This window comes from Ascochyta rabiei, chromosome 22, assembly GCF_004011695.2.
Source record: "Ascochyta rabiei chromosome 22, complete sequence".
In the NCBI taxonomy this organism is placed as follows: Eukaryota; Fungi; Ascomycota; class Dothideomycetes; order Pleosporales; family Didymellaceae; genus Ascochyta; species Ascochyta rabiei.
Genome location: NC_082426.1, coordinates 1 through 23,302, shown reverse-complemented (window position 1 = coordinate 23,302; position 23,302 = coordinate 1). Strand labels below are relative to the sequence as shown.

The window sequence follows — 23,302 nt, the reverse complement described above, 5'->3', positions numbered from 1 at the left end:
TGCCGAGCCAAGTTAGGGGTTTAGGGTTAACCTTGGTTAACTTAGGGGCTAGCGGCACACACACATAAAATGAGCCATTAAGACAGATAATAATTAATAAATTACCTTTATTATTATCTTTGCACATTAAGTATATAATCTAACAATTAAGAGTCTTACTAACACTACTAAAATACCCTTTTAATATGTTGCTATTAACTATGTATAATTTAATAATAATTCTTATAGATTACATAACCTACACACCTTAGTTGCATTAACTACAGACCTACTACGCCTCTCTAGACGTATAGGAGAAGATACACCTAAACTAGACTATCCTTCTAAGGACTAAGCTACAAGTGCCTAACACCCTAGACATTACTAACTATAAGAGGAGGCCAGCCCTTAGTAATAATAAATAAGGAAACCCTTAACTTCCTAAAATCCTATCTAAACTATTAGCTAACAGCCTAAAGGCATAGAAGGAAGATAATAACTATTAGAAGAGCTGCCTTAAATCCTACAAGATAGCGGATAGAGACTACTACAAGGAACAAGCTAACCTAGATAAGGTAGTAATGTTTATCTAAAGCTTACTATCACCTTACCTGACAATTATTACCAATCACATAGACCCTTATTTGAATTAATTGATCCGTGCACCACTCCTATCTGATTATCGGCCTGCTATCTGTTACAAGAATTAGAATAGACCCTCACAGACCCTTACTTTAATTTCTACATCTGTGCGCGTGTTACAACAATAGGTCCAAACCCCTTTTTAATTTATTTATTACTGCACTGACAACAACAGCAAGTTAATTTTCTAAATTATGTAGCTCTTATTTATGTACTCTTCTTTAGCCTTATCTTACTTGCTTTACTGCACGTTTAACAGTGCTTCTTAAGTCTGTGCTAAAGCTATATAATTCTGACTCTAGGTGCAAAGTTACAATAACACTTGTTTGCTTACACTTCTATAAGTTGCTTATACGGATAGCGCCATGCCTGCCTCTGCTACTACACTGGTACCCTCTACTCAGTATAACAGAGTTAGCTGCTTCCAGGACCTAGTTGTCTACGTTAAGCATTAATTACACCCATTTCTTGCGTGTAAGACTTGTCTCGTTACAGTACTACTTACTGTAGTCACTGTCCACTTTAGTACCCTGAAGTGTCACAACTACCAGGCGCGCGATGTAAAGCAGCTTCTTAACGCCTGGATCGAACTTTGCCTACCTACCTAGCCAGTTTTCCTTATTACTGCTGACGATCTAAAGACATGGCCTTATCCAACCTGCCCTCCTTACCTGCCTCCTCTCCCGGTCCTGCCAGTCTACTACGCCCGGCACTGTAACTTCTGCGATCTAGAAACAGGTACCTGGTGTGCTGCCTTGCAGCGGAGTTACACTGTTATAGCTAAGCACTGCTGCTATAAACATGGATGGGTTAATCCTGTTAAGCAAGGCCGTCCTCCCATCAACGTGGGAACGCACGACCGGCCCTAGGAAGCTAACGTACCCTGTCAGCGTCTAAGAATGACCGGAGTTGGAGCGGAGCTTTTCTGAGTAACTGCTAACAAGGGCCAGCCCTATGTTGCTACTAAAGCTACAGCAAAGCTGGCACAGGACAAGAGCTAGGCGCAATTAGAAGCAGAGCTTGATACGCTACACGCTAACAGCACACATTAGACGCTAGTAGCCTTAGGCACAAACGCCTAGTACCCTGTTTACACAAGCAGATGGCTTAAAAAGACAGGCTGGCTGGCGTATTTAGAGGGAAAGGACTTGCGTGCCGTCGGCTGTCTACTTGCTCGGCCGACCATCTCTGAGCCTGGTCTGAGAGCCTTGCTGCAAGCATTCGATGAGTTAATCGACCAAGCACAGCAGTTAATCCTGGATGAAGAGGTTAACATCTTTGCCCTCTACTAAGTGAACAGTTTTATACCAACGCGACCATACAGGAAACCTCTACAGACCAAACTTCTAGAATCTACGTACAAACGCTACAAGAGCCACTGGCATAAACTGCTTATCTATGTTTACTGCCTCACTATCCTGCAGCAAGGCCCAGACCTACACTATATACTGACTACTGCCTAACAGCAGGCTCTACACTAGATCTCTACTACAAATGCGCCTTCTTCCCAGGATCAGCCAGCCAGTCTACTACTGTGCCACCCACAAACCCTATCTGATAGTGCCGCGCTACTACATAGCTCATCGCCGCCACTACCGCTCCCAATTTCAGCCGGCCTTGATGAAAATCGTGCAGTCGGCCCTGCTTCCCATCCTACTCCATTATCCCTAACATTATTACCGCTCCTACTTTCTCCGCAACAACTGCGGCGCAAGCGCAGCTGGACATGCTGTTATTAACATCCAGTAGCACAGGATGGAGCAGGAGGACCTGATAGCCTGGATAGCCAGTCTGATTCCGAATTCCGATCTTTGCGCTCGCTGTCTTCTGTACTGTTAACCGTCAGCAGCTCCTGTGCTGAACAACAGAAGCTACGTAACGGATCTTCAGCCGCATTAGATGAATCTTTCAGGAACCGATCTCCTCCTCCTGCTGCTACCATCCCTGTCCACACAGCGCCAGCTACAGCACCTGCAAGCGCTAAGTGGCAAAGAGCGTGCCTCCAGCTCTGTATCTCCCTGCTTAATCACAAGATAAAAGGCAAGGTCACAGACAGCATCGTTATTAGGTTCTTAGCCGCGAACGGAATCAACAGGGATCGAACTGGATTTGAAGAAGCGGCTACAGCTACATTGCCTCTGTCTGGGTTAGTAAAATTAGCTCAGCTGCTTGTTGTGCAGCACGCACTCTGCGAGTGTAAAGCAGGCAGGGCTTCCTACCCCACGGACTACATTGCAGAGCTGCAAGATTGGTTTATGACTTATGGCAGCGATTCCCCTATCAATCTTATCCTTAACTTGCGAGCCTATGGCGCCGTAGTGCGAAACAACACTACTGCTGCTGGCTTTATTGAGTGGACAGATGATAGACAGAACATCAGCTACAAAGGAGTGCAGCTCAACATAAACCACTTAAAATGGTTCCTCTGGGATCAGACCAGAATTGCCTATGAGCAGCTGGCAGAGCTGCTGCTCCTTCCAGATTGCGAGGACGACACTTGGGCTAGGTTTATCCCTAAGCCTGTGCTCTCCAGCCTTCAGGATGACCCAAATAGGAATGGGCCTAGTGAATCCTTTTTGGACGACCCTACCAACGAGGATCACCCCGTCCAGAAATACCCTAAGTTTCTGCTGCGTAGGATCAAGGACAGCCCTCGTCTCCAGAGGCGCTTTTTCACTGATACTGAGCGGCTGATCTGGAATCTAAAGGCTGTGCAGGCGTATTTACAGCTTACCGTCAGCTTTCTACAACGCTTGCTCCTGCTGATCCACATGACTGGTGGACAGCCAGCTAGGGCCACTGAGCTTCTTCTCCTGCGTTGGCGAAACTCTGCTTATGGAGATATTCGAAACATATTTATTAAGAATAGGCAAGTAGTCTTTGTCACTTCCTACTACAAGAACTACGCTCAGTCAAGCACAGCTAGCATTATTTAGCGGTACCTACCGCGCGAGCTTAGAGAGGTGCTAGTCTGGTACTTGTAGATGGTTGTTCCTTTTGTGCATGCATTGCATCTGCTAGCTAAGCAGCAGGGTGACTTCATCGCTCTATACCTAGGCTCTTACCTGTAGTCAGCAAGTTTGCTAGAAGCAATCTAGACGAAAGGGACAAAGAAAACACTAGCAGCAAACCCTGAGCCGGGCAGCAGCAAGAACCAGCCCTCTGAACAGCATTGGAACGCTGCGCAACTAGGCCTTACCATAAGAGATATACTAGCTAAGGAATTAAGCCCAGGGTTCTAGGTGCTTATCTGGCGCCACATAGCTATTTCCATCTCGCGAAGGCACCTTCTGGAGGGATTCCAGTTCAAACGTGACTATAGTCTACATGAGGGAAACGCTGCTATAGACCTACAGGCCTCACACTCGTCAAATCAAGCTGCTATTAGTTACGCGCGTGATAGAAGAGCTGGACCAGGGTTTAGCAGTATGCTTACAAACGAGTTTTGAGCTATAAGTAGGAGTTGGCATACATTCCTAGGGTTTGGCGGTGTTGCGCTCCTGCCACGCAATGGGCCTGGCACTGGGTATGGTGAGGCAGCCATCTCGAGTCGGTCTATCCAGAAGCGAGCACGGGAGGTTGAAGTAACAGAGCTGAATACACTCCTGAGGGGTAAGAGTATGCTTCGCTAGAAACGAAGTCGTCAGCAGCAGTCTAACGATGATTTAATGTTGTAGGTAATCTAGATACAAGGCTCTGATTGGAGATACTGTACTAAGTGTTATAGTAGACTTAGACCCTAGCGCCACGTTACCTCCTTATGCAATGCAGCACTAATGTGCAGCACAGCTCTGTGCACATTTTGCACCTCTTAGTATAGCTGGAAGACTACTGTGTTGATAGAAAATGAGTGGCGTTGCGGTTAAGGTGAGATTGGTGATTCGAGCTACCACCTAGAAGAAGCTGCGAGAGGCGTTTGTTGACGTGAAAGCTTTCGTGCCTGGTGGGAGCGGCGTGACGTGGGTAGAGAAGCGGGTGCAGAGATACAAAAAGGCGCTGCAGCTGTTCTGCGAGCACTTGCTGGTGCTTGTGCACATGACAGGTGGTGCGCCTGCCCGCGGTACAGAGCTGGTGACAGTCACGCACACCAACATGCCCAACGCAGAGAGCCGCAGGCTGTTTGTTAAGGACGGGCTGATGGTGTACGTGACTATGTACCACAAAGGCATCAGGCAGACCAGCAATACTAAGGTTATTCACCGCTACCTGCCGCGCGAAGTGGGCGAGCTGCTGTTCTACTACCTGTGGATGGTCCTCCCGTTCTGGCAGAAGCTGGAGCGCGCATCGAGCAGGCGCCACGTCCCAGAGCCCAGCGCCTTCCTATGGGAGCCGATTAGAGAGGAGACGTGGGCTGGCCCGCAGCGAAGGAAGAAGCAGCGGCTCGTTGACGAAGATGAGGAGGAGGAGGACAGAGAGGGAGTTGGAGAGGAAGAAGAAGAAGAAGGGGGAGAAGGGAGCAACAAAGACGAGCGCAGCACCCAGACAGGATCAGGCAGGAAACGCAAGCGAGCAGCTGTAAAGAAGCCGCAGCGGTAGGGTACAGACCAAGTGCGGCGAGCCATTAAGCGCGTTACGCTGCACTGGCTCTAGACCAAGCTCAACATTCAGATCTGGAGGCACAACACTAAGGCCACCTTCCGCCAGTACCTTCAAGACAAGGACATCCTGAAGGCGCTCAACTGGGCCGACAACGAGGGAGAAGAAGACGTGGAAGACGACCCGATCGATCTGGGATCCGGGCACAGGTCCAAGTTTGCTGGTCAGATCTACGGCAGGCCCATAGATAAGTCGCCTTTTAGCATCATGGCGCAGCGACAGGCACTCTAGCGGGTCAGCATTGCCTGGCACTGCTTTCTACAGTTCAGCTCGACATTAAAGACGCCGCCCGCGAAGGGGACCTGGGCCGCTGAAGCTAGAAAGGAGGCGGTAGAGGAACAGTTCCGGCGCTGGAAGCAGATGCGGAGGGTGGACGTTCAGGCGGCGCTCGAGCGGCTGCAGGGGAAGGGCAGCACGTTCAGAAGCGTGCAGCAGCCCGCCATAGAGGCCATTATAAAGCAGAAGAGCCCTGTAGTAGTAATTATAGGCACAGGCAGAGGCAAAAGCGCGACATTTATGCTGCCGGCGTTGTGCTCCACCGGCGTCACGATCGTGGTTGTCCCCGTGGTTGCGCTCAAGCAGAACATGATAGATCGCTGCAAAGCCGCTGGGATCGACTGCGTCCTGTAGGACAGCCAGCAGCCGCACGAGTGGGCTTCGATCGTGCTGGTGGTGCCTGAGTCTGTGGCCACGCTAGCATTCAAGCAGTTCATCAACCGGCAGCGATCTATGGGCCGGCTGGACCGCGTTGTTATCAACGAGTGCCACACCATACTGGACTCAGTCAAGGGCTGGCAGACCAAGGTGCTGAAGCTGCGCGAGCTGGTCAAGGCGGAAACGCAGCTCGTGTGCTTGACGGCGACGCTGAAACCCACAGAGGAGAGCGAGTTCATCCGGCTGATGGCGCTGCCGCCAAAGGAGCAGTGCGAGTGGTTTTGTGCACTAACGAGCCAGCCTAACCTTGCGTACAAGGTGCACTGGTACAACTATTAAGAAAAGAGCGAAGCCGACGTGCTGGCGGAGCTGGTGGAGGAGAAGAAGCAACAGTACCTGCTGCCTGGCCAGATCGTGGTGTACACCAACTCTAGAAAGAAGGCGCAGGGGTACGCTGCGATGTTGGGAGCTGTCTGCTACCACCGCGAGGTGGGCACGCCGGAGGAGAAGCTGGAGATCTTGCGCCAGCTCACAGAAGGGACAGAGCACGTGTTTGTGGCGACGAACGCGCTGGGGCTAGGGATCGACAGAGAGACCGTCAGGGCAGTCTTGTTCGCTGGGTCGAGGAACACGCAGAAAATGCGCGACGTAGTGCAGATGGGAGGACGTGCAGGCCGCGGCGGGCTTCCTAGCGAGGTCATTTTCATTAGAGGCGCCACGTACAGCCCGCAAGGCAAGCAATACGCTGGCGGCTGGGCCAAAGACACAGAGGAGGGTGTGCGCAAGCTCGTCGAGGGTGACGGCTGCATGAGAGTCATTATAGACCGCGAGATGGACGGAAACCACACCAGAGAGGGCTGCGAGCCAGGAGAAGAGCTGTGCGGCTGGTGCCAGTTGCGGGTGCACAGCGCTGGAGCAGAGGTAGAAGCAGCCGTGGGCGACGAGGACGAGACAGAGAGGGCCGAGTTCAACGCCCAGCTGCAGGCGCGCAGGAACTTGAGCCAGCAGGAGAGGGAGCTGGCGTCGCGCGAGCAGCAGGAGGTGCAGAGGCTGGAGGAGATGCTCGAGTCTTGGAAGGCGTGCTGCCAGTGGTGCCGGGCGAAGGAACATGCGGATACAGGCCAGCACCAGCTTGCCCACTGCAATCGACTGCAGGCAGATGAGGTGCGCGATGGAGTGAAGGACGTTACGAAGATAGTCCGGGAGCAAGCAATCTGGGAGAATTTCAGCTGCTGCTTCTAGTGCGGTGTTCCCCAGTCGATTTGCGACAGCTTCAAGCCCCATCCAGATGGTGGCTGGCAGAAAAACTTAGCGATTGGCTGCCAGTTTAAGGCTGTGCTGCTTACGTTGATGATGTGCGTGTAGACGGCGTGGGGAAGCACGTTTAACAACTGGGTGCGGGCACAGATGCAGAGAGAGGGGATTAGGCGGAACGAGGAGGTGGAATTTGACAAGGTGCTTGCGTGGATGGGCAGCACAGTATGGTGGGGCGGCATACAGAGCAGCAAGATGTGCTGGGCGTTTGTCTCGTTCGTGTCGTACGTTGAAGGGACGGGCAGCTTGCTGCAGGAGGAAAGCGCAGCTAGTGGTGACTGAGGCTTGCGTGAGAAACACGCAAAAGTCAGAACCAACGCAACCACCACAACGCAAGGCACAAACAAAGAGACAACCAAATAATTGTTGTAGGTTATTGTGTTTACGTCAATTTATTATTTATAGTTGTTTAACGCTGCAGATTTATTGTTGCGTGTCTTGAAGATACAGAGGCAGACTGAGTAGCGCGTTGGTATCATGCAGAAGTCAGAAAGTGCAAAACAGCCAAACAGCAACACAGACACTTCAGAGACGTAGAAAGAAACGCGCAGAGAAGAGCCACCGACTAAAGTAGTCCCCACAACCTGAGTAGAGCCCCCAACCCATGCAGAGCCCCCAACCCATGCGGATCCCCCAACCTAAGTAAAGTCCCCCAACCCAAGTAAAGTCCCCCAACCTGAGTAGAGCCCCCCAACCTAAGTAGAGCCCCCAACCCAAGTAAAGCCCCAACCCAAGTAAAGTCCCCCAAACCCAAGTAGAGAGCCCCCAACCCATGCAGAGCCCCCAACCCATGGCAGAGCCCCTAACCCATGCGGATCCCCCAACCCAAGTAAAGCCCCCGACCCAAGTAGAGCCCCCAACCTAAGTAGAGCCCCAACCCAAGTAAAGCCCCTGACCCAAGTAAAGTCCCCCAACCAAGTAGTCCCCACAACCTGAGTAGAGCCCCAACCCATGCAGAGCCCCCAACCCAAGTAGAGCCCCCAACCCAAGTAAAGCCCCCGACCCAAGTAAAGTCCCCCAACCCAAGTAGAGCCCCCAACCCATGCAGAGCCCCCAACCCATGCAGAGCCCCTAACCCAAGTAAAGCCCCCGACCCAAGTAGAGCCCCCGACCCAAGTAGAGCCCCCGACCCAAGTAAAGTCCCCCAACCCAAGTAAAGTCCCCTAACCCAAGTAAAGTCCCCTAACCTGAGTAGAGCCCCCCAACCCATGCGGATCCCCTAACCTACGTAGTTAGCACCAACCCACATAGTCAGCATTAACCCGCGTAGTAAGCATTAACCTGCGCAGTAAGCATTAACCTAAGTAGTATCCTAATATGGTTCCTAAAGTGGTCCGCCAACCTAAGTGGTTTCCCAGTGGTCCCCCAGCCCGAGTGGGTCCACAAGTGGTTCCCTAAGTGGTTCCACAAGTAGTGCGTTAACCTAAGTAGTTACCCCACCCAAGTGGCACGTCCAACCCAAGTGGTTTCCTAGTAGTTCTGCCAGTAACCACCCTAGTAGTCCCCTAACCCAAGTGGTTTGTACGTAGTTCCCTAAGTAGCGCGCCAAGTAGTGCGCCACCCTAAGTAGTCTAAAAGTAGTATCCACCCTAGGTGGTCCGAAAGTAGACCCCCAACCCAAGTGGCCCAAAAGTGGTCCCCCGCCCAAACCCAGGGAGTCCACATTAGTAGCCCCAAATTAGTAAGAGCTGATTATTTAAGAACAGCGCACAGCCCAGAAAGAGCCCGCAAACCAGGAAGAGCACCTAAAAGCAAGTAAGTCCCTAACCTAAAGCAGCCGTTTGTATTAAAAAGAAAGCGCAGGATTAAGACAACGAAAATTAGGGAAAAGTAAGATGTAGAGAGGAGGAGGCATTTAAAAAGGTGTTTTGGGCGTTTAGAGAGTATTGTTACAAGATAGAACAGTAGTTAGGGGAAGTTTGGCAAACCTGATTGTGGTGCCGCAGCCAGAAAGGCATTCCTAAGCCTGTAGATGCCGTAGTGCGTAAGAGAAGGGTGAACGGTGGGCCCGCAAGGCGTCACAAAGCTGTTGGGCAGGGCGGGTAGAGGGTAAAGGAGAAAGAGGGGAGGTGGGTGGGCCGTGATAAAGTATCACGAGCAAAGGATGAGGGAGAGAAGAGGGTAGAAGAAGGGGTGGGCAGTGGGCCCGTGGGTGTTTTAAGAGAGGGTTGTTAAGAAGAAGGGAGAAGAGGGTGGGAGGTGGGCCCGTAAGGTGTCACAAAGAAGCTGAGCGCAGCAGTGAAGTAGAAGGGGTGGGCGGAAGGCCCGTAGGGAGGCACAAGAAGCGCAGCAGTTGAGAAAAGAGAAGAGGTAGGCGACGAAGCCATGATGAGGTATCATCGAGAGGTTAACATAGCAAAGCAGTAGAGAGGTAAGCCGTGATAATGTATTACAAGGACGCCGAGCGAAGTAGTTAACAATAGCACAGAGCAAGAAGAGGCTGACAGTAAGGCGTACAACCCGTAGAGGTGCCCCCAAGCCCGTAGAGAGGTCCGTAACCCGTGAAGAGGCCCCCGTAACCAGTGCGTTAGTGACGCGTAACAGGGGTGTAGCAGATACCCGTCCGTCCGAGAGTGCAGCAAGCGTCAACGGAAGCGTGGTCGAGACCGTTGGAGAAAGGCGAAAGGGTGGAGAGGGAGGGAAGGCGGGCAGTTACAGAGCATGACCTATGACCAGTAAGAGACGACAGCAAACAGCCCGTAAAAGGCCCTGTAACCGCGAGAAGGTTAACAGAGCAAGCAGATCAGTTATTAAAAGCAGAAGAGCACAGCATTAAGCCGTGGAAATGATTAAGACAGCGTTTAGGGGAGAAGAACCGGTAGGGGGCCTGTAAGGCGTCACAAGAGAGTAAGCGTAACAAAGACGTTAGATAAGTGAAGTTGGGTTCAGGACCAGACACAGGTCAAGGTTAGGGTTAGGGTTACCTGCATTTGCAGGCCGGCAACTAGTAGAGGGTATGACGGAAACCTGTCCGAGAGTGCATAGGGCATATTAAGCGGTAGGGAGACGCGCCCGTAAACCAAAAAGACCGTGACGCGCAAGAGGGGGGTAGATAGTAGGCCCGTCAGGTGTCACAAGAAAGCAGAGAGGAGGAAAGGGAAAGTTGATGATAGGAAAGGTAAGTATTAAGTTGAAAGTAAAAGAAGGAGAAAGGAAATAGTAGTTAAGGAGAAGAGGGTAAGGGAGAAAGAGGGGTGGGCGGAGGGGCCTGTGGATGTGCCCCCAGAGCGGAGCGGTTAAGAGTGAAGGAGGGAAGGTGGTTGAGACCGCGGAGCGGAACAGAAGAGAGTAAAGGAGGGAAGGTGGTTAAGACCGCGGAGCGGAACAGAAGAGAGAGAAAAAGACAGTGGCGTAGTAATAGTAGTAAGGAAAAAGAAAACAAAGAAGAAAAAAAGCATAGTAGTAGTTAAGTAAAAAGAAATAGAGTTAAGAGTTGTTTATAAGTAGGGGAAGATAGAAATAATAAAAAAAATAGTATAAAAGAAAATTAAGAGATAAGAAAGTAATGGTATTATTAGTTAGGGTTTTAATATGAGAAGAGAGTAGGAGTTTAAAAAAAGTAGAAGAGTAAAATTTAAAGTATTAGAAAAGAGAGACAAAGGTAAATAGTAAAAGAAAGAGTAATAGATTAAAGAAAAATTAATAAAGAATAGAGAAGGGTTAGGAGTAGTAGAACTCCCAGTGATTATACGAACAAAGACAGTGTATTTGTTCGCTTTGCCTATGTAAATTTTAGCGTGAGCACAGACACTCGACTGTATTTGTTCGCTTTTTCAGCGTGAATTTGTTCGCTGTTCCTGAAGTCAAATATTGCTGCAACGATTGCGGAACGTGTACAAAGTGCGTCCCAATTGTATGTTGAATTTCTAGAAGAATCGAGCATACGGTACGTGAGTGGAATATAGTAGATGTTTTAATATTAATGTTCGCAATGTTGTAGGGCAGTATCGATAAGGTATGTAGCACAATGTTCAGAGTTAAGCGCAGGTAACATCTACTCTACAGGATGGAACAATTCAAGCAAAGTTAGCTGACGCAACCGCGGAGCTGGCGTAGGACTCTTCGGCGAAGCATGACTTTGCTCTCTGGTGCTGTCGTCAACGCTGTTGTCAGTTTCGTCGTCTTCGCTGTCTTGAATCTCTTCCACCTCGTAGATGGTTGCTGGCGCCTCCGCCTCAATGCTCAGCGTTTTCTTCTCGTTGATGGGCCCGCCAGCAATTCCCTCTGGCCCTAACCAGTTCTCAAGTGCCTTGCTAGCTGCACAAATGTCTGGACACTCCTTCTTAAGTAGCTCAATCCAGACATGCAGCTGGCCTACACGGAGGGTGCGTTCTATCCAGCGATTCGCAATCTCGTCGTGTGGTATCAGGGTCAGAATGCCCCAGCCTAGCTCCTGACTAATGGAGTACCAGCGCATGGCTTGGCCTAACCGTCGTCTAAACACCTGCTTGTCCTTCTTAGTGGCGTTGGGACTAACTAACTCTACTAGCGCTGCAACTGCCTCTGTGCGGATCTGTCCCTTTCCGTATCGATTTCGCGTCCTGTCGTTGCTAGATACAAAGTCGTTATGCCGGATCTGCGCTATCTTGTTAGAGTATGCTTGACCTAGGAGAGCTGACGCCCATCAAGACTTGATATAGACAGCTGCTAGCTCTGCTTCGTAACGTGTGCACATGTTCCAGGCAAAGCAGAAATCCCTGTCAGCATCGTTGCGCACACTTAGCAGCTGCAAGCGCTTAGCTCCCGCACCGGTCCTGCTCTGGCTGCCAGCGAGCTCGCCGCCACCTCTGAAGGGTGAGCCACGTTCTCGCCAAGCCTGCAGGAACTGGGCAGCGTGGTACCGAGAGGACTGGTTTCCAAGCACGCGCGCTTTCTCTAGAAGGGTGCAGGCCGTAAGGTAGGGAGTTTGGGTGGAGCTGTAGAAGTCCGTGTCATCGGAGACCGGCTGCTTAATGATCCAGGCGACAACGGACTTGTCCTTTTGCACAATAGAGGTGTAGGCAGCCTGCTCTGGAAGAGGAGCCTTGTCGCCAGGTGCTACCAGACCAAGGGCAAGCCGCTTCTTCGCACGCGAAGTGGCGAGTGTCCTGCTGCGTTTTTGCTCCGCACGGCGGTTGTTGTTGGAGATGGTAGTGATGTGCAGAGGGGAGTCTTTCAGCTGCTCATCTGGTTCGCTAGGCTGTGACAGCTGAGGGCTGGCTGGATGTGTCTCATCGGTGGTTGTTCGAGCGCGCTTTGGTGTAGGGGCCGGCGCAGATAGGTGTGGCCGCTTCTTTTGTTGCGGGGGTGGAGCGGAGGCCTGTTGTGAAGGGGAAGCAAAGGGCTTCTGCGCAGACGGCGGCTCTTCCATCCCGTCCTCCGCAAGCGACTCGGCCGCGCAGACCAGACGATCCCAGATATTGTCAGGCAGGACGTCGTCGGCGAGCGTCTCGCGCAGAAGCCAGATCGCTGACAAGACGGAGTGGGCAATGAAGACGGGCTTGCAGACGCTGGCATCGTCACGGGTGGGGATCAGCCATCCTGCGCTGTGCGGACGAGCACCTGGATCACGCTGCGAGCGTGAGATGGTCGCTCGGCAGAAGAAGAGCTTCTCGTAGTCCTCATTCGGCGGCTCGTACGCGTAGTTGCGAACGAAGTCAGCTTCGCTGGCCAGAGGAAAGCTCCGACGACCGCCATCAAACCGCTCTGCGGCGCTGTCTAATGCTGCCAACCAGTGCATTATCGACTTGTGTACTGCGAATGAGGTTGCAAGCGGAAGTTCGGACGAAGGTTGTGCGGAAAGGGGTTGGGTGTTGTTGAGGTTCTGACGCGGTCACACCGCGGCACCGAAAGTCAGGCCGCGCACGGATGTACCACGACGCCCTCACCAACCAGCGTTAGCGGAGCTGGGAGCGCAATTAAACCAAAAGCAAGATCGATACACAGTCTGTCGATCAATATGCCGGGGGATAGCAAACACTAGGCTAACGGACGTGTTGCATAGCGCCCACTTGTGTCCCTTCTGCTCCTTACACCATGGAACTATTTGCGCAGCTGTTTAAACACCGGCCTGAACTTCGAGTCGTAGTTTGTAAACCATGTGCCACCGCTATTCCACCAGCGCAGATCGTTACGCACCTCAAAGAGCGCCATCCCAAGGTCACAGTCGCTACGCGCAAGAGCCTGGCGGCAGCTGTACGCGCGCTACCAAACCTTGCGTGGAGTCCAGGAGACGTGCGTGTACCAAGGCCGGCTAAGGAGCCCGTCTTTGGTCTGAAAAGCCGAGAAGACGGGCTGGTATGCTTGTCGGAGCGTTGTTGGTATACCTGCATCTCGCTGCAGGGCATGCAGAAACATTGCAAGGATGAGCATGGCTGGGTGAACGAACAAAAGCGAGGGGGAGATATAAGGCAAAAGAGCAAGCACTCGCGCAACCGAGTATGGCGAGACAGCCAATCCTGCCAGCGCTTGTTTAGAGCTGTTGGCTGGCCGGCGTATGTTGCAGTCGAGACGAGCGTTGGAGCTGCGACTCTAGCAGACATCTCCCAGAGAGTGAAGGCAGATCGCCAGCATCAGCGAGAAGAGCGTGAGGCAGCAGCAGCGCAGGATAAGATTAAAGAGGGCATCCGTTCGCAGGCTGATCCGTGGCTAGAGCTCACAGAATGGGTCCCGCACCTACAAGGTATCCCAAGGGCGGCACTTCTGCGCGCTAAACAGCTAGCTGGTGGGGAGGTAGACGCGCGTGGGAAGGAAGAAGTGGCGTTTGACAACACGGGCTTACGCGATGTTTGCAAAGCTATAGAGCGGCTGATACAAAAAGCGTTCGATAGCAGCCGAGCTGAGGTTGTCGGCAGACTCGCACTGGAGATTATCGAGCGACGTGAGGCGGGCGCAGAATCGAACGAGCGGCCCTTCTACGCTAGGCATCGAGTCGGTACGATCAAGAAGTACAGCCAGAAGCTGGTGAGCATCCTCTGCTACCTGTGGCGCACATATGACCAGGTCGAGCGGCCGCCATACAAACTTACCAGCACGCAAGACGCCCTCTTGGTGTCACTCCAGCAAATAGCCCGCTCAGACGACGCTGCGAAGAAAGAGAAACTGGAAGAGCGATGCCTGCGCTTTTGGATCGCCTTGCTCAACCACAGCCTGACTGGCGACGAGCACGAGAGCGCACTGCTGAGCGGAGTGGCTGTCCTCGGCCTCAAGCCTGATCACCATGGCGGTGGGTGGGTTCCGGCGCACGAGTTCTCGCCAACGCTGTCTGCTTTGATCACTACCTCGAAAGCGCTCGTAGTGCATCATGCCCGCTGCCAGCGAGATAAAGCGCTTCAGAAAGACCCTTGTACAGCACCTACTGCGTATGAGCTAGTTAAAGACATGTCTGAACGGTTTATGACGCTGTCCGACTTCAAAGGCACACCCAGTCCTATGAATCGAATGCTCCGCTTGCGTACGCTAGCTAGAACACAGGCAAAGCGACGTAATACTCCCGGTATCGTGTCGTGGGATGGAGATCGGCTTCTCATTGACAAGCAGAGCTTTTCGCTAGCCGATCTCCGGTCGATGGTGAAGGGACTCTGCGAGACGGTGCGGTTGCAGCTATTCAAGGACGTCCTACTCTTGGATCTAGACGAAAGGGGTTGCGTGCGACCCGGGACCACCCCGCTTCCAGAGGTGTCCGTGGACAAACTCGTCGATCAGCCAGCCGAGCTGGCTACGGGCTGGAGCTTTCTGAAGCACCCTAACAACCAGCTAGATAGATGGCAAGACTGGCTTCTAGACCGGGTGTTGGACGAGGCTCCGCTAAGGGAGAGATTCATTCGTGGGATAGATAGCACACAACGGCCGGAACGGACGCTATGGCGCGATGACGCTGTAGCTAGGTACATGAAAGGAGTGCGTCGGTTTAAAGAAGGCCTCTTCACGCTTGTTCACATGTCTGGCGGCGGGCCTGGTCGCGGGACAGAGATTACCTCGATACAGTGCGAGAACAGTGCAGACGGGGTGGGGTATCGGGGGTGTTTGTAGAGGGTGGCCTGGTATCCTTCACCACCACGTACCACAAGGGGTATAGCTTCAGCAAGCGTGTCAAGACGATCCACCGCTATGTTCCCTGGGAGGTGGGTGAGCTGGTGGTGTACTTCCTCAGGCTCGGTCGACCGTTCATAGATGATCTCCAGATGCTGCACAATGGCGTTGCCCGCCCTACCGCTTTCATCTGGGAGCCAGAGCCGGAGGAGCAGTGGGGCGACGAGAGCGATAGCGAAGAGAGCGACGACGGAGACGAGTACGGCGAAGCCGACCGTGAGAAGGCACGATCCGCTAACCCAGACGGGTACTGGGGCACCGATCGCATACGCCGTGTCCTGCGCGAGCAGACCTTTCAGTACATGAACACCGCTCTCGGCACCCGCGCCTGGCGGCATGCCTACCCAGCCATCCACCGAGAGCTGGCAAGAGATGGACAAGCACGCGACTGGTTGGAAGTGCTCTACTGGAACAAAGCGCCGGCGAAGAGCAACGCGCAAGCGTTGCAGTCCGGCCACAGCCTTAAAACAGAGGAGGGCAACTACGGCCGCTCCATGATGGAGTCTCCCTTTCAGACCATGGCCGAGCGGGAGGAGTTCCGGCGGGTGAGCATGGACTGGCATCGCGTGCTGGAGTTTGCATCCGCCTGGGAGGACGGCCGCATGCACCCCGGTGTTCGCGCGGAGATGGTAGCGCAGCAAGAGAAGCAGGCGCTCCAGCGCTGGTCGTCGCTCGCGATGGTGGACCTCAAGGCAGAGTTCAGGCGACTCGCTGGACGGCCGGACGCCGAGTATCGTGGCAAGCAAGAAGAAAGCCTTGAGGCTGTGATGCAGCGACGGCTGCGCGTGCTAGTTGTTATGGCTACCGGCACCGGCAAGAGTATGCTGTTCATGCTGCCCGCGTCCGTCTCGCCAGGCGGCGTCTCCGTGGTCGTGGCTCCGTTGAATGCCTTGCGAGACGATCTGCAAGATCGCTGCGACCAGCTCGGCATCCCCTGCGCGAAGTGGGATGGAAGAAGACCGCCGTACTGGGCTCGTATTGTGCTGGTGACGCCTAAGAGCGCAGTCACGAAGGCGTTCGGCAGGTTTATTGACGAAAAGCGCATGCTCCATCAGCTAGATCGTATCGTGATAGACGAGTGCCACGTGCTGCTGGAGTCGACACAGGACTGGCGGCCAGACCTCCTCAAGATGGTGGAGATGACGGAGAAGGGCACACAGGTTGTCTACCTGACTGCAACCTTGCCGCCCACGCTGCAGCCCGCCTTCTTGCACACCGCAGGGCTCGATGCCCAGACCGTAACCATATGCCGCGATGAACGCACCACGCGAACGAACATTGCGTACCAGGTGCTAGAGTACACACGTGGCACGCTAGAAAAAGTACTTATTGAGCTTGTGGCTGCGAAGAGGAGTAGGTACGGACCTAAGGCGCAGATCATCGTCTATTGTCCAACTGTGGACGAGACGAAACGGCTTGCGAAGCTTCTGCAGTGCTCTGCATACTACCGTCAGATGGGCTCAGACGAGGAAAAGGCACGCATGGTGCGAAGCTTCACCCTGGGCATAGAGAAGCTTTGTACAGCCACGAACATGCTAGGTCTTAGGCTCGACGCTGCAGGCGTCTGGGTGGTGATCCACGTTGCCATGTGTCCCCTGCTGCTCCAATATGTGCAAGAGAGCGGCCGGGCGGGACGAACGGGGCTCGACAGCGAGTCTATTGTTATGAGAGCGTGCTATGTAACAAAAGAGGGGAGGGTAGAGAAGGCGCTCGGCTACAAGCTGGAGCGACCTGCAAAGGAGTTTATGACAGTCGAATCCTGTCGGCGAATCGCGATAGACAAGCACATGGACGGCAGACAGAACAGGCAGCAATGCGAGATGGGAGAGTCGAAGTGTGATCTATGCGAGCGACACCCCGGTGGTACCAAGCGACAAGCCGTCGAAGAAGAGCAGGAAGAGCCAGAGGAGACGCAGGCCGACACTGCGGCAGTGGCAGCAGAGGAGCAGCGCAGATGTATAGAGCGAGCTATAGTCGTTAAAGAGCAGAGGGTTAAGATCCGGCAACGGCGAAGGACGGAACAAAAAGTATATGACCTGGAGCGGCTAGAGCAGCACTTCCAGCGCTGGAGCAATGCGTGCGCCATCTGCATGGCCACTCAGGCTGACCCGGCGCGCCACGACTGGAAGGACTGTTCAAAGGCCAGCGGAGCGCAGATGACATTAATGGAGTCTAAGGTGAAATCTATGCACCAAGTGAAGTGGGAGAAGTATGCGCGGTGTTTTTACTGCTGGGCGCCCCAAGCCATCTGCAACAAGTGGGAGGAAACAAGCATACAGGGTGCGTTTAAGACACAAGGGATGCATGTGCCTTGCCAGTACGATGGAGTGCTCCAGAGAGCAGTAGCTGCGCTGCTTGCCTGCCAGCCACTGATGTGCACGCCATGGCTGGAGCAGCAGATGCAAGACGCCGCGATTGTGCACGGTAGCGATGAGCTCCGGCTTTACAAGTGGCTCGGATTAAAGATCAAGATGGGCCAGAGAGACGCGAGCCAGATGTGTCGTTTCCTATATGCTTGGGAGGAGGGGCATGTGCAGTCGTATTTAGCAGACTAGAAAGAATGTGTTTGATATAACCGTAACCCGAAACCTTAGGTCAGGAGAAGTCAGGAGAAACGTGCTGTAGGCTGACTTGCGACTGCACGGTGATCACAAGTCAGAAAGTGCAAAACAGCCAAATAGCAACACAGACACTTCAGAGACGTAGAAAGAAACGCCCAGAGAAGGGCCACCGACCAAAGTAGTCCCCACAACCCGAGTGATACCCGCCAACCTGAGTGATACCCGCCAACCCAAGTAGAGCCCCCAACCCAAGTAGAGCCCCCAACCCATGCGGATCCCCCAACTCAAGTAGAACCCCCAACCCAAGTAGAGCCCCCAACCCATGCGGATCCCCCAACCCAAGTAGAGCCCCCGACCCAAGTAGAGCCCCCAACCCAAGTAGAGCCCCCGACCCAAGTAGAGCCCCCAACCCATGCGGATCCCCCAATCCACGTAGTCAGCACCAACCCGCATAGTCAGCATTAACCCGCGTAGTAAGCATTAACCCGCGCAGTAAGCATCAATCCACATAGTCACATGGTCAGCATCAAGCCGCGTAGTCAGCACAAACCCGCGTGGTTCCCTGAGTAGTTCCACAAGTAGTGCGTCAACCCAAGTGGTTGCCCCACCCGAGTGGCACGTCCAACCCGAGTAGGTCCCCCAATCCAAGTGGTTCCCAAGTAGTTCCCCACGTGGTTCCCTAAGTAGCGCGCCAAGTAGTGCGCCACCCTAAGTGGTCCGAAAGTAGTCCCCCAAAGTGGCCCGAAAGTGGTCCCTGCAAGCCAAGGAGTCCACATCAGTGCCCCCAAGTAGTAAGAGCCGATCATTTAAGAAGAGCCCCCGATCCAGGAAGAGCCCACAATCCGGAGAGAGCAGACCAAACCAAGTGAGTCCCTATCTAAAAGCAGCCGTGCGTATTGAAGAAAGTAAGAGTCAGGACAAAGTAAATTTGGATAGATAGTAGAGTAGTTAAGAAAGACATGCGCAATAGGTAGAAGAGCCAGCAGGATGGTGGATGGGAGAGGTACAAGAAGTTGTTCGTGCAAGAGGGCGTCAATCGCGTTGATCGCGCGAATTTGGATTAGGCAGGGTTGGTTGCTTTGTAAATCGGGTATAAGAATAAATGGTAGAGGGAAAGGGCATTTGAACAGGGTATCAGGTGGATTAGAAAGATGGAACGGGATAAAAATGACGTGGAGCAAGGTGTTTTGGGCGTTTACATAGTATTGTCACAAGATAGAACAGTAGTTAGGGAAGTTTGGCAAATCCGATTGTGGTGCCGCAGCCCAGAAAGGCATTCCTGAACCCGTAGATGCCGTAGTGCGTGAGAGAGGGGCGGGCGGAGGGCCCGTCAGGTGTCACAAAGCAGTTGGGCAGGGCGGTAGAGGGTAAAGGAGAAAGAGGGGAGGTGGGTGGGGCCGTGATAAGGCATCACGAGCAAAGGATGAAGGAGAGAAGAGAGTAGAATAAGGGTGGGCGGTGGGCCCGTGATAAGGTATCACGGGAGAGGGGGTAGAGGGTTGGGCGGGGGCCCGTGGATGTGCCCCCGGAGCGATGCGGTTAAGAGTGAAGGAGGGGAGGTGTTTAAGACCGTGAAGCGGGATAGAGAAGAGTAGCAGGTAAGCAGGGTGAAGAAGAGAAAGTGGGTGGGCGGTAGGCCCGTCAAGTGTTACACAAGAGTGAAGAGGCAGTTGTAGAGATAGATAAGCGGTACAGAGAGCGGTTTTAAGGCGAATTTTTTCAGCAACGCAATGGTAGTAGCAATTAGAGTAGCGTTGTTCATGCAGCAGTATAACAGCGCGCAAGTAGCAGAGATAGGGTTAAGAGATGTATAAAAGAAGAAAAGGAAAGAAAAGAGAAATGAAAGAATTGTTAAGAGAAGAGAATAGTAGAGAGGATAAAGTAAGAAGAGAAGTAGAAAAAGGTAAAAAATTGTTAAAAGAGTGTTAGTAGGATAGAAAAGATAGTTAAATGTAGTATTTAATAAAGAGAGAGTGTAAAAGTATTAGAAAAGATATTTAAAGTGATTAAGATGTAAAGATAGTAAATGAAGAAAAAAGAGTAGAAAATAGAGAAAGATGAAAAGAAAGAATTAAAAGAAGAGAAGAAAGTAGAAGAAGAAGTTAGTTTATTAAAAGATGTATGAAATAAAAGAGTAGTTAAATAGAAGGTGAAAAGAAAAGAAAGATTAGAAAGAGTAAAAGTTGAGAAAAGAAAGAAGGTTGAAGAGAAAAAGTGTAGAAAGAGGAAGGAAAGGAAAAAGTAAAGTAAAAAGGAAAGTTGTAGTTTGTTAGAAATTTAAAAAGGTTGAGGAAGAAGTAAATAAGGAGAAAAGAAGAGAAAAGGTATAAAAAGAAGTAAAAAGTAGAGAGTATATGTTTAAAGAGTTTATAAAGAGTTTAGGGAAAGAGATAAGAGATAGAAAGAAGAGAGAGATTGAGAAGAAAATTTAGAAAAGTAGAAAGAATAAGAATAGAGTAAAGAAAGTAAGAGGTAAGGATAGAAGAAAGAAGTAGAAGAAAAGGAAAAGAAGTTAAAAGAGGTTAGTTAAGAAGAAAATAATGTTTAAGAAAGAAAGATAAGAGAGTAAAGTAGGTTAAGAAGAGAGTAAGAATAATAGGTAGGTGTTAGTATAGAAAGAGAGTATAAGTTTAGAAAAGAAAAGTTAGTAGGGTAAGAAGTAAAAGTAGTGTAAATAAAAGAAAAGAAGAGAGAAGAAGGTTAAAAAGAGAGATAAAAGTAGAAGGTTTTAAAAAATAAAGAAAGTAAGTTGTAAGAAAGAGAGTAAGAATAAAAGAGAAGAGTAGGGGTTAAGTGTAGGAGAAGAAGTAAGAGTAAGAGAAAGAAGGTGTAAGGATAAAGGTGGGAATATTAGTATAGGAAGAAAGTGTAATTTTAGAGAGAAAAGTAAAAAAAATTAAGTTAGTAGAGTAAAAGATAGAGTAAAGAGTAAATATAGGTGTAAAGAGAGAAGGAAGAAAGTTAAGGTGTTAGAAAAGAGAGTAGTAGAGAAAAGTAAGTGGAAAAGATGAGTAGAAAAGATAAGAAGAAGAGAGTAAGTATTAGGAGTAAAAAATTAGAGAGAGAAGAGAAAGGTAGAAAGAGAATAAGTAAGATAGAGAGAGGGTAAGTGAGAAAGTAAGTGTATGTGTTAGGAAGAAGGTAAGGAATAGAGTGAGAGAAAGTAGAGAAGAAAGTAATAGTAATAGTTAGGTTTTAGTGTGAGAAGAGAGATAGGGTTTGGAGAAAAGTTAGAAGAGTAAAATTTAAAGTTTTAAAAAAGAGAGAAGAAGGAGAATAGGAAAAGAAAGAGTAGTAGTTTAAAGAAAGATTATTAAAAAGTAGAGAAGATTAGGAGTAGTAGAGTAAGGAAAGGAAAGGATAAGGGAAGTAGAAAGGATAAGAAAAGTAGAAAGGATAGAGAAAAGTAGTAAGGATTAGAGAATAGGTATTGTGAGTAGAAGAGTAGAGGGAAGAAAAAGATAAGAGAAGAAGAAGTAGGAGAGAGTAGAATAAAGAGAAGAGTAAAGTAAGGAAGAGAGTAGAGTAAGGAAGAAGGAGAGAATAAGTGTAAGGGTTAGGGTTTTAGAGTAAAAAGAGGGTTAGGGTTTTAGTGTAAGAAGAGAGGTTAGGGTTAAAGTAGGAGAGAGTGTGGAAAGAGAAGAGGTAGAGGTAAGAGTGTAAGTAAAAGTAAGGAGTAAGGTTTAAGTGTAAGAGAAGAGTAGAGGTAGGAAAGAGAGAGTAGAGAAGAGGGTGAAAGTAGAAATAAGTAGAAGTAAAGGTAAGGGTGAGGGAGAGAAAGTAGGAGGAAAGAAGAATTTAAGAGTAAGAGAGGGTAGAGTGTAAGAGGAAGAGTTAAGGAGAGAAGTAGAGAGTAAAGATTAGAAGAAGGAAGAAAGTAGGGATAAGGAAGAGAAAGTGTAAAGGTTTTAATGTAAGAATAAAGAAGAGTGTAAGAGTAAGTATAAGGGTTTTAGTGTAGGAAGAGGGTTGGGGTTTTAAGTAAAAGTAGAAGAAAAGAGAAAGATGTAGTAAGTGGTAGAAAAGAGTAGAAGAAAGAGAAGGAAGAAGTAGAATAAGTTAAAGAAAAAGTAGTGTTTAAGAGTTAAGAAAGTAGGAAAAAGGAGAAGAAAGTAGAGGTAATAAGTAAAAAGAGAAAAGAAGTAGTAGAAGTAGTAGAAGAGGTAGTAGTAGAGAAGGAGTTTAGATTGTAAAAGGGTTAGGGTTTTAGTGTAGGAAAAGTGTTAGGGTTTTGGTGTAGGAAGAGTAGGTAAAGGTTGAGGAAAAGAAAGGTGAGAAAAGGAAAAAAGAAGAAAGAGAGTTTTGTAGTAAAGTTTTAGAAAAAGAAGGAGAAGGTGAGTGTAGGTTAAAGAAGAAAGTAAGAGGTGAAAAAAAGTAAGTAGAAGGAAGTAAGTGTTAGGAGTAAAAAAGTAGAAAGAGAAGGAGAGTTAAGAAGAAGAATTAAGAAGAAGAGAGTAGAAGTGAAGGTGAAAAAGAGGGAGAAAATGTAGGGGTGAGGGAGAAAGAGAGTAAGAGAGTTAAAGAAGAAGAGTGTAAGGGTAAGGGGTAGGGTTAAGTTAGAAAGAAGAGTTAGAGGAGTTTAAGGGTTGGGGAAAAAAAGGGTAGAAGAGAAGGAGGTGAAAATAGAAGAGAGGGAAGAAAAGTAAAGTAGAGTGTGAAGAAAGTAAGAAAAAGAAAGTAAGAGTAAAAGTAGTAGTAGAAAGAGAAGTAAGGATAGAAGGAAAAGTAGAAGAAAGAATAGAAAAGAGTAGAGGAAAAGAAAAGAAAAGGGAAAAAGGGAGTAGAGGTAGAAGTAGTAGTAGTAGAGAAAAGGGTTAGGGTTTTAGAGTAAGAAGAGTGTTAGGGTTTTAGTGTTAGAAAAGAGGTTAGTAGAGAGAAGTAAGTGGAAAGAGTAGGAAAAGAAAAAAAGAAGGAAGGAGGTTTTAGAGTTGTAAAGAAGGAAAAAGAAGGTAAGTGTAAGGTGAAGAAGAGAGTAAGGAGTTAAAAAGAGGTAGGTAGGAGAAGGTAAGTGTTAAGAGTAAAAAGAAAAGAGATAAGAAAAAGATAGAGAAAAAGAGTTAAGAAGAAGGAGTTAAGAAAGAGTAAGAAAAAAGAGGTTAAGGTGAAAGTAGAAGAGAGTGTAAGTAAGAGTAAGGTTTAGGGTTTTAGTGTATGGAAAGAGGGTAGGGTAAGAGAAAAGAAGAGAAAGAAGAGAAGAGTAGAGGTAAAAGAGAAAGAGTAGAGATGAGTGTAAAAGGAGTAGTAAGTGTAAGTAAAGGTAAGGAAGAGGGAGGGTTTAGAAGTAGGAGAGGGTGTAAGAGTAAGGGTTAGAAGAAGGAAGAAAGAAAGTAGGAGTAAAGAAGAGAAAGTGTAAGAGTAAGTGTTAGGGTTTTAGTGTAGGAAGAGGGTTAGGGTTAGGGTTAGGGTTAGGGTTAGGGTTAGGGTTAGGGTTAGGGTTAGGGTTAGGGTTAGGGTTAGGGTTAGGGTTAGGGTTAGGGTTAGGGTTA

General features: G+C 49.9%; 3 protein-coding genes across 3 annotated transcripts, besides 25 other annotated features; 2 read left to right on the top strand and 1 right to left on the bottom strand.

Moving 5' to 3' along the window:
- Window positions 1–49: part of a dispersed repeat that runs on past the window's edge.
- Window positions 50–629: a mobile genetic element.
- Window positions 630–3,470: 2,841 nt separating this feature from the next.
- Window positions 3,471–3,610: a mobile genetic element.
- A 1,015-nt stretch (window positions 3,611–4,625) lies between these two features.
- Window positions 4,626–4,899: a mobile genetic element.
- Window positions 4,898–4,938: a tandem repeat.
- Window positions 4,939–5,007: 69 nt separating this feature from the next.
- Window positions 5,008–5,074: a tandem repeat.
- A 313-nt stretch (window positions 5,075–5,387) lies between these two features.
- Window positions 5,388–6,092: a mobile genetic element.
- Window positions 6,093–7,496: 1,404 nt separating this feature from the next.
- Window positions 7,497–7,525: a tandem repeat.
- Window positions 7,526–7,659: 134 nt separating this feature from the next.
- Window positions 7,660–7,789: a mobile genetic element.
- A 525-nt stretch (window positions 7,790–8,314) lies between these two features.
- Window positions 8,315–8,394: a mobile genetic element.
- Window positions 8,395–9,010: a dispersed repeat.
- Window positions 9,011–10,860: a mobile genetic element.
- Window positions 9,046–9,049: a direct repeat.
- Window positions 9,050–9,336: a long terminal repeat.
- Window positions 9,050–19,287: a mobile genetic element.
- Window positions 10,263–10,342: a tandem repeat.
- Window positions 10,636–10,691: a tandem repeat.
- Window positions 10,866–18,041: a mobile genetic element.
- EKO05_0011218 (uncharacterized protein) lies at window positions 11,180–12,904 on the bottom strand (the record flags this gene model as incomplete). Its single annotated transcript, XM_059637941.1, has 2 exons — window positions 11,180–11,735; window positions 11,859–12,904. 2 exons carry the CDS (start codon window positions 12,902–12,904, stop codon window positions 11,180–11,182), a joined length of 1,602 nt encoding a protein of 533 aa, XP_059493924.1.
- Window positions 13,201–15,195, top strand: EKO05_0011217 (uncharacterized protein; the record flags this gene model as incomplete). The annotated part of the gene is made up of 1 exon (XM_059637940.1): window positions 13,201–15,195. One exon carries the CDS (start codon window positions 13,201–13,203, stop codon window positions 15,193–15,195), a length of 1,995 nt encoding a protein of 664 aa, XP_059493923.1.
- On the top strand, window positions 15,348–17,810 carry EKO05_0011216 (uncharacterized protein; the record flags this gene model as incomplete). Its single annotated transcript, XM_059637939.1, has 1 exon — window positions 15,348–17,810. One exon carries the CDS (start codon window positions 15,348–15,350, stop codon window positions 17,808–17,810), a length of 2,463 nt encoding a protein of 820 aa, XP_059493922.1.
- Window positions 18,174–18,253: a dispersed repeat.
- Window positions 18,230–23,197: a dispersed repeat.
- Window positions 18,996–19,287: a long terminal repeat.
- Window positions 19,288–19,291: a direct repeat.
- Window positions 21,319–21,365: a tandem repeat.
- Window positions 22,409–22,585: a tandem repeat.
- A 2-nt stretch (window positions 23,198–23,199) lies between the features above and the next one.
- Window positions 23,200–23,302: a telomeric repeat.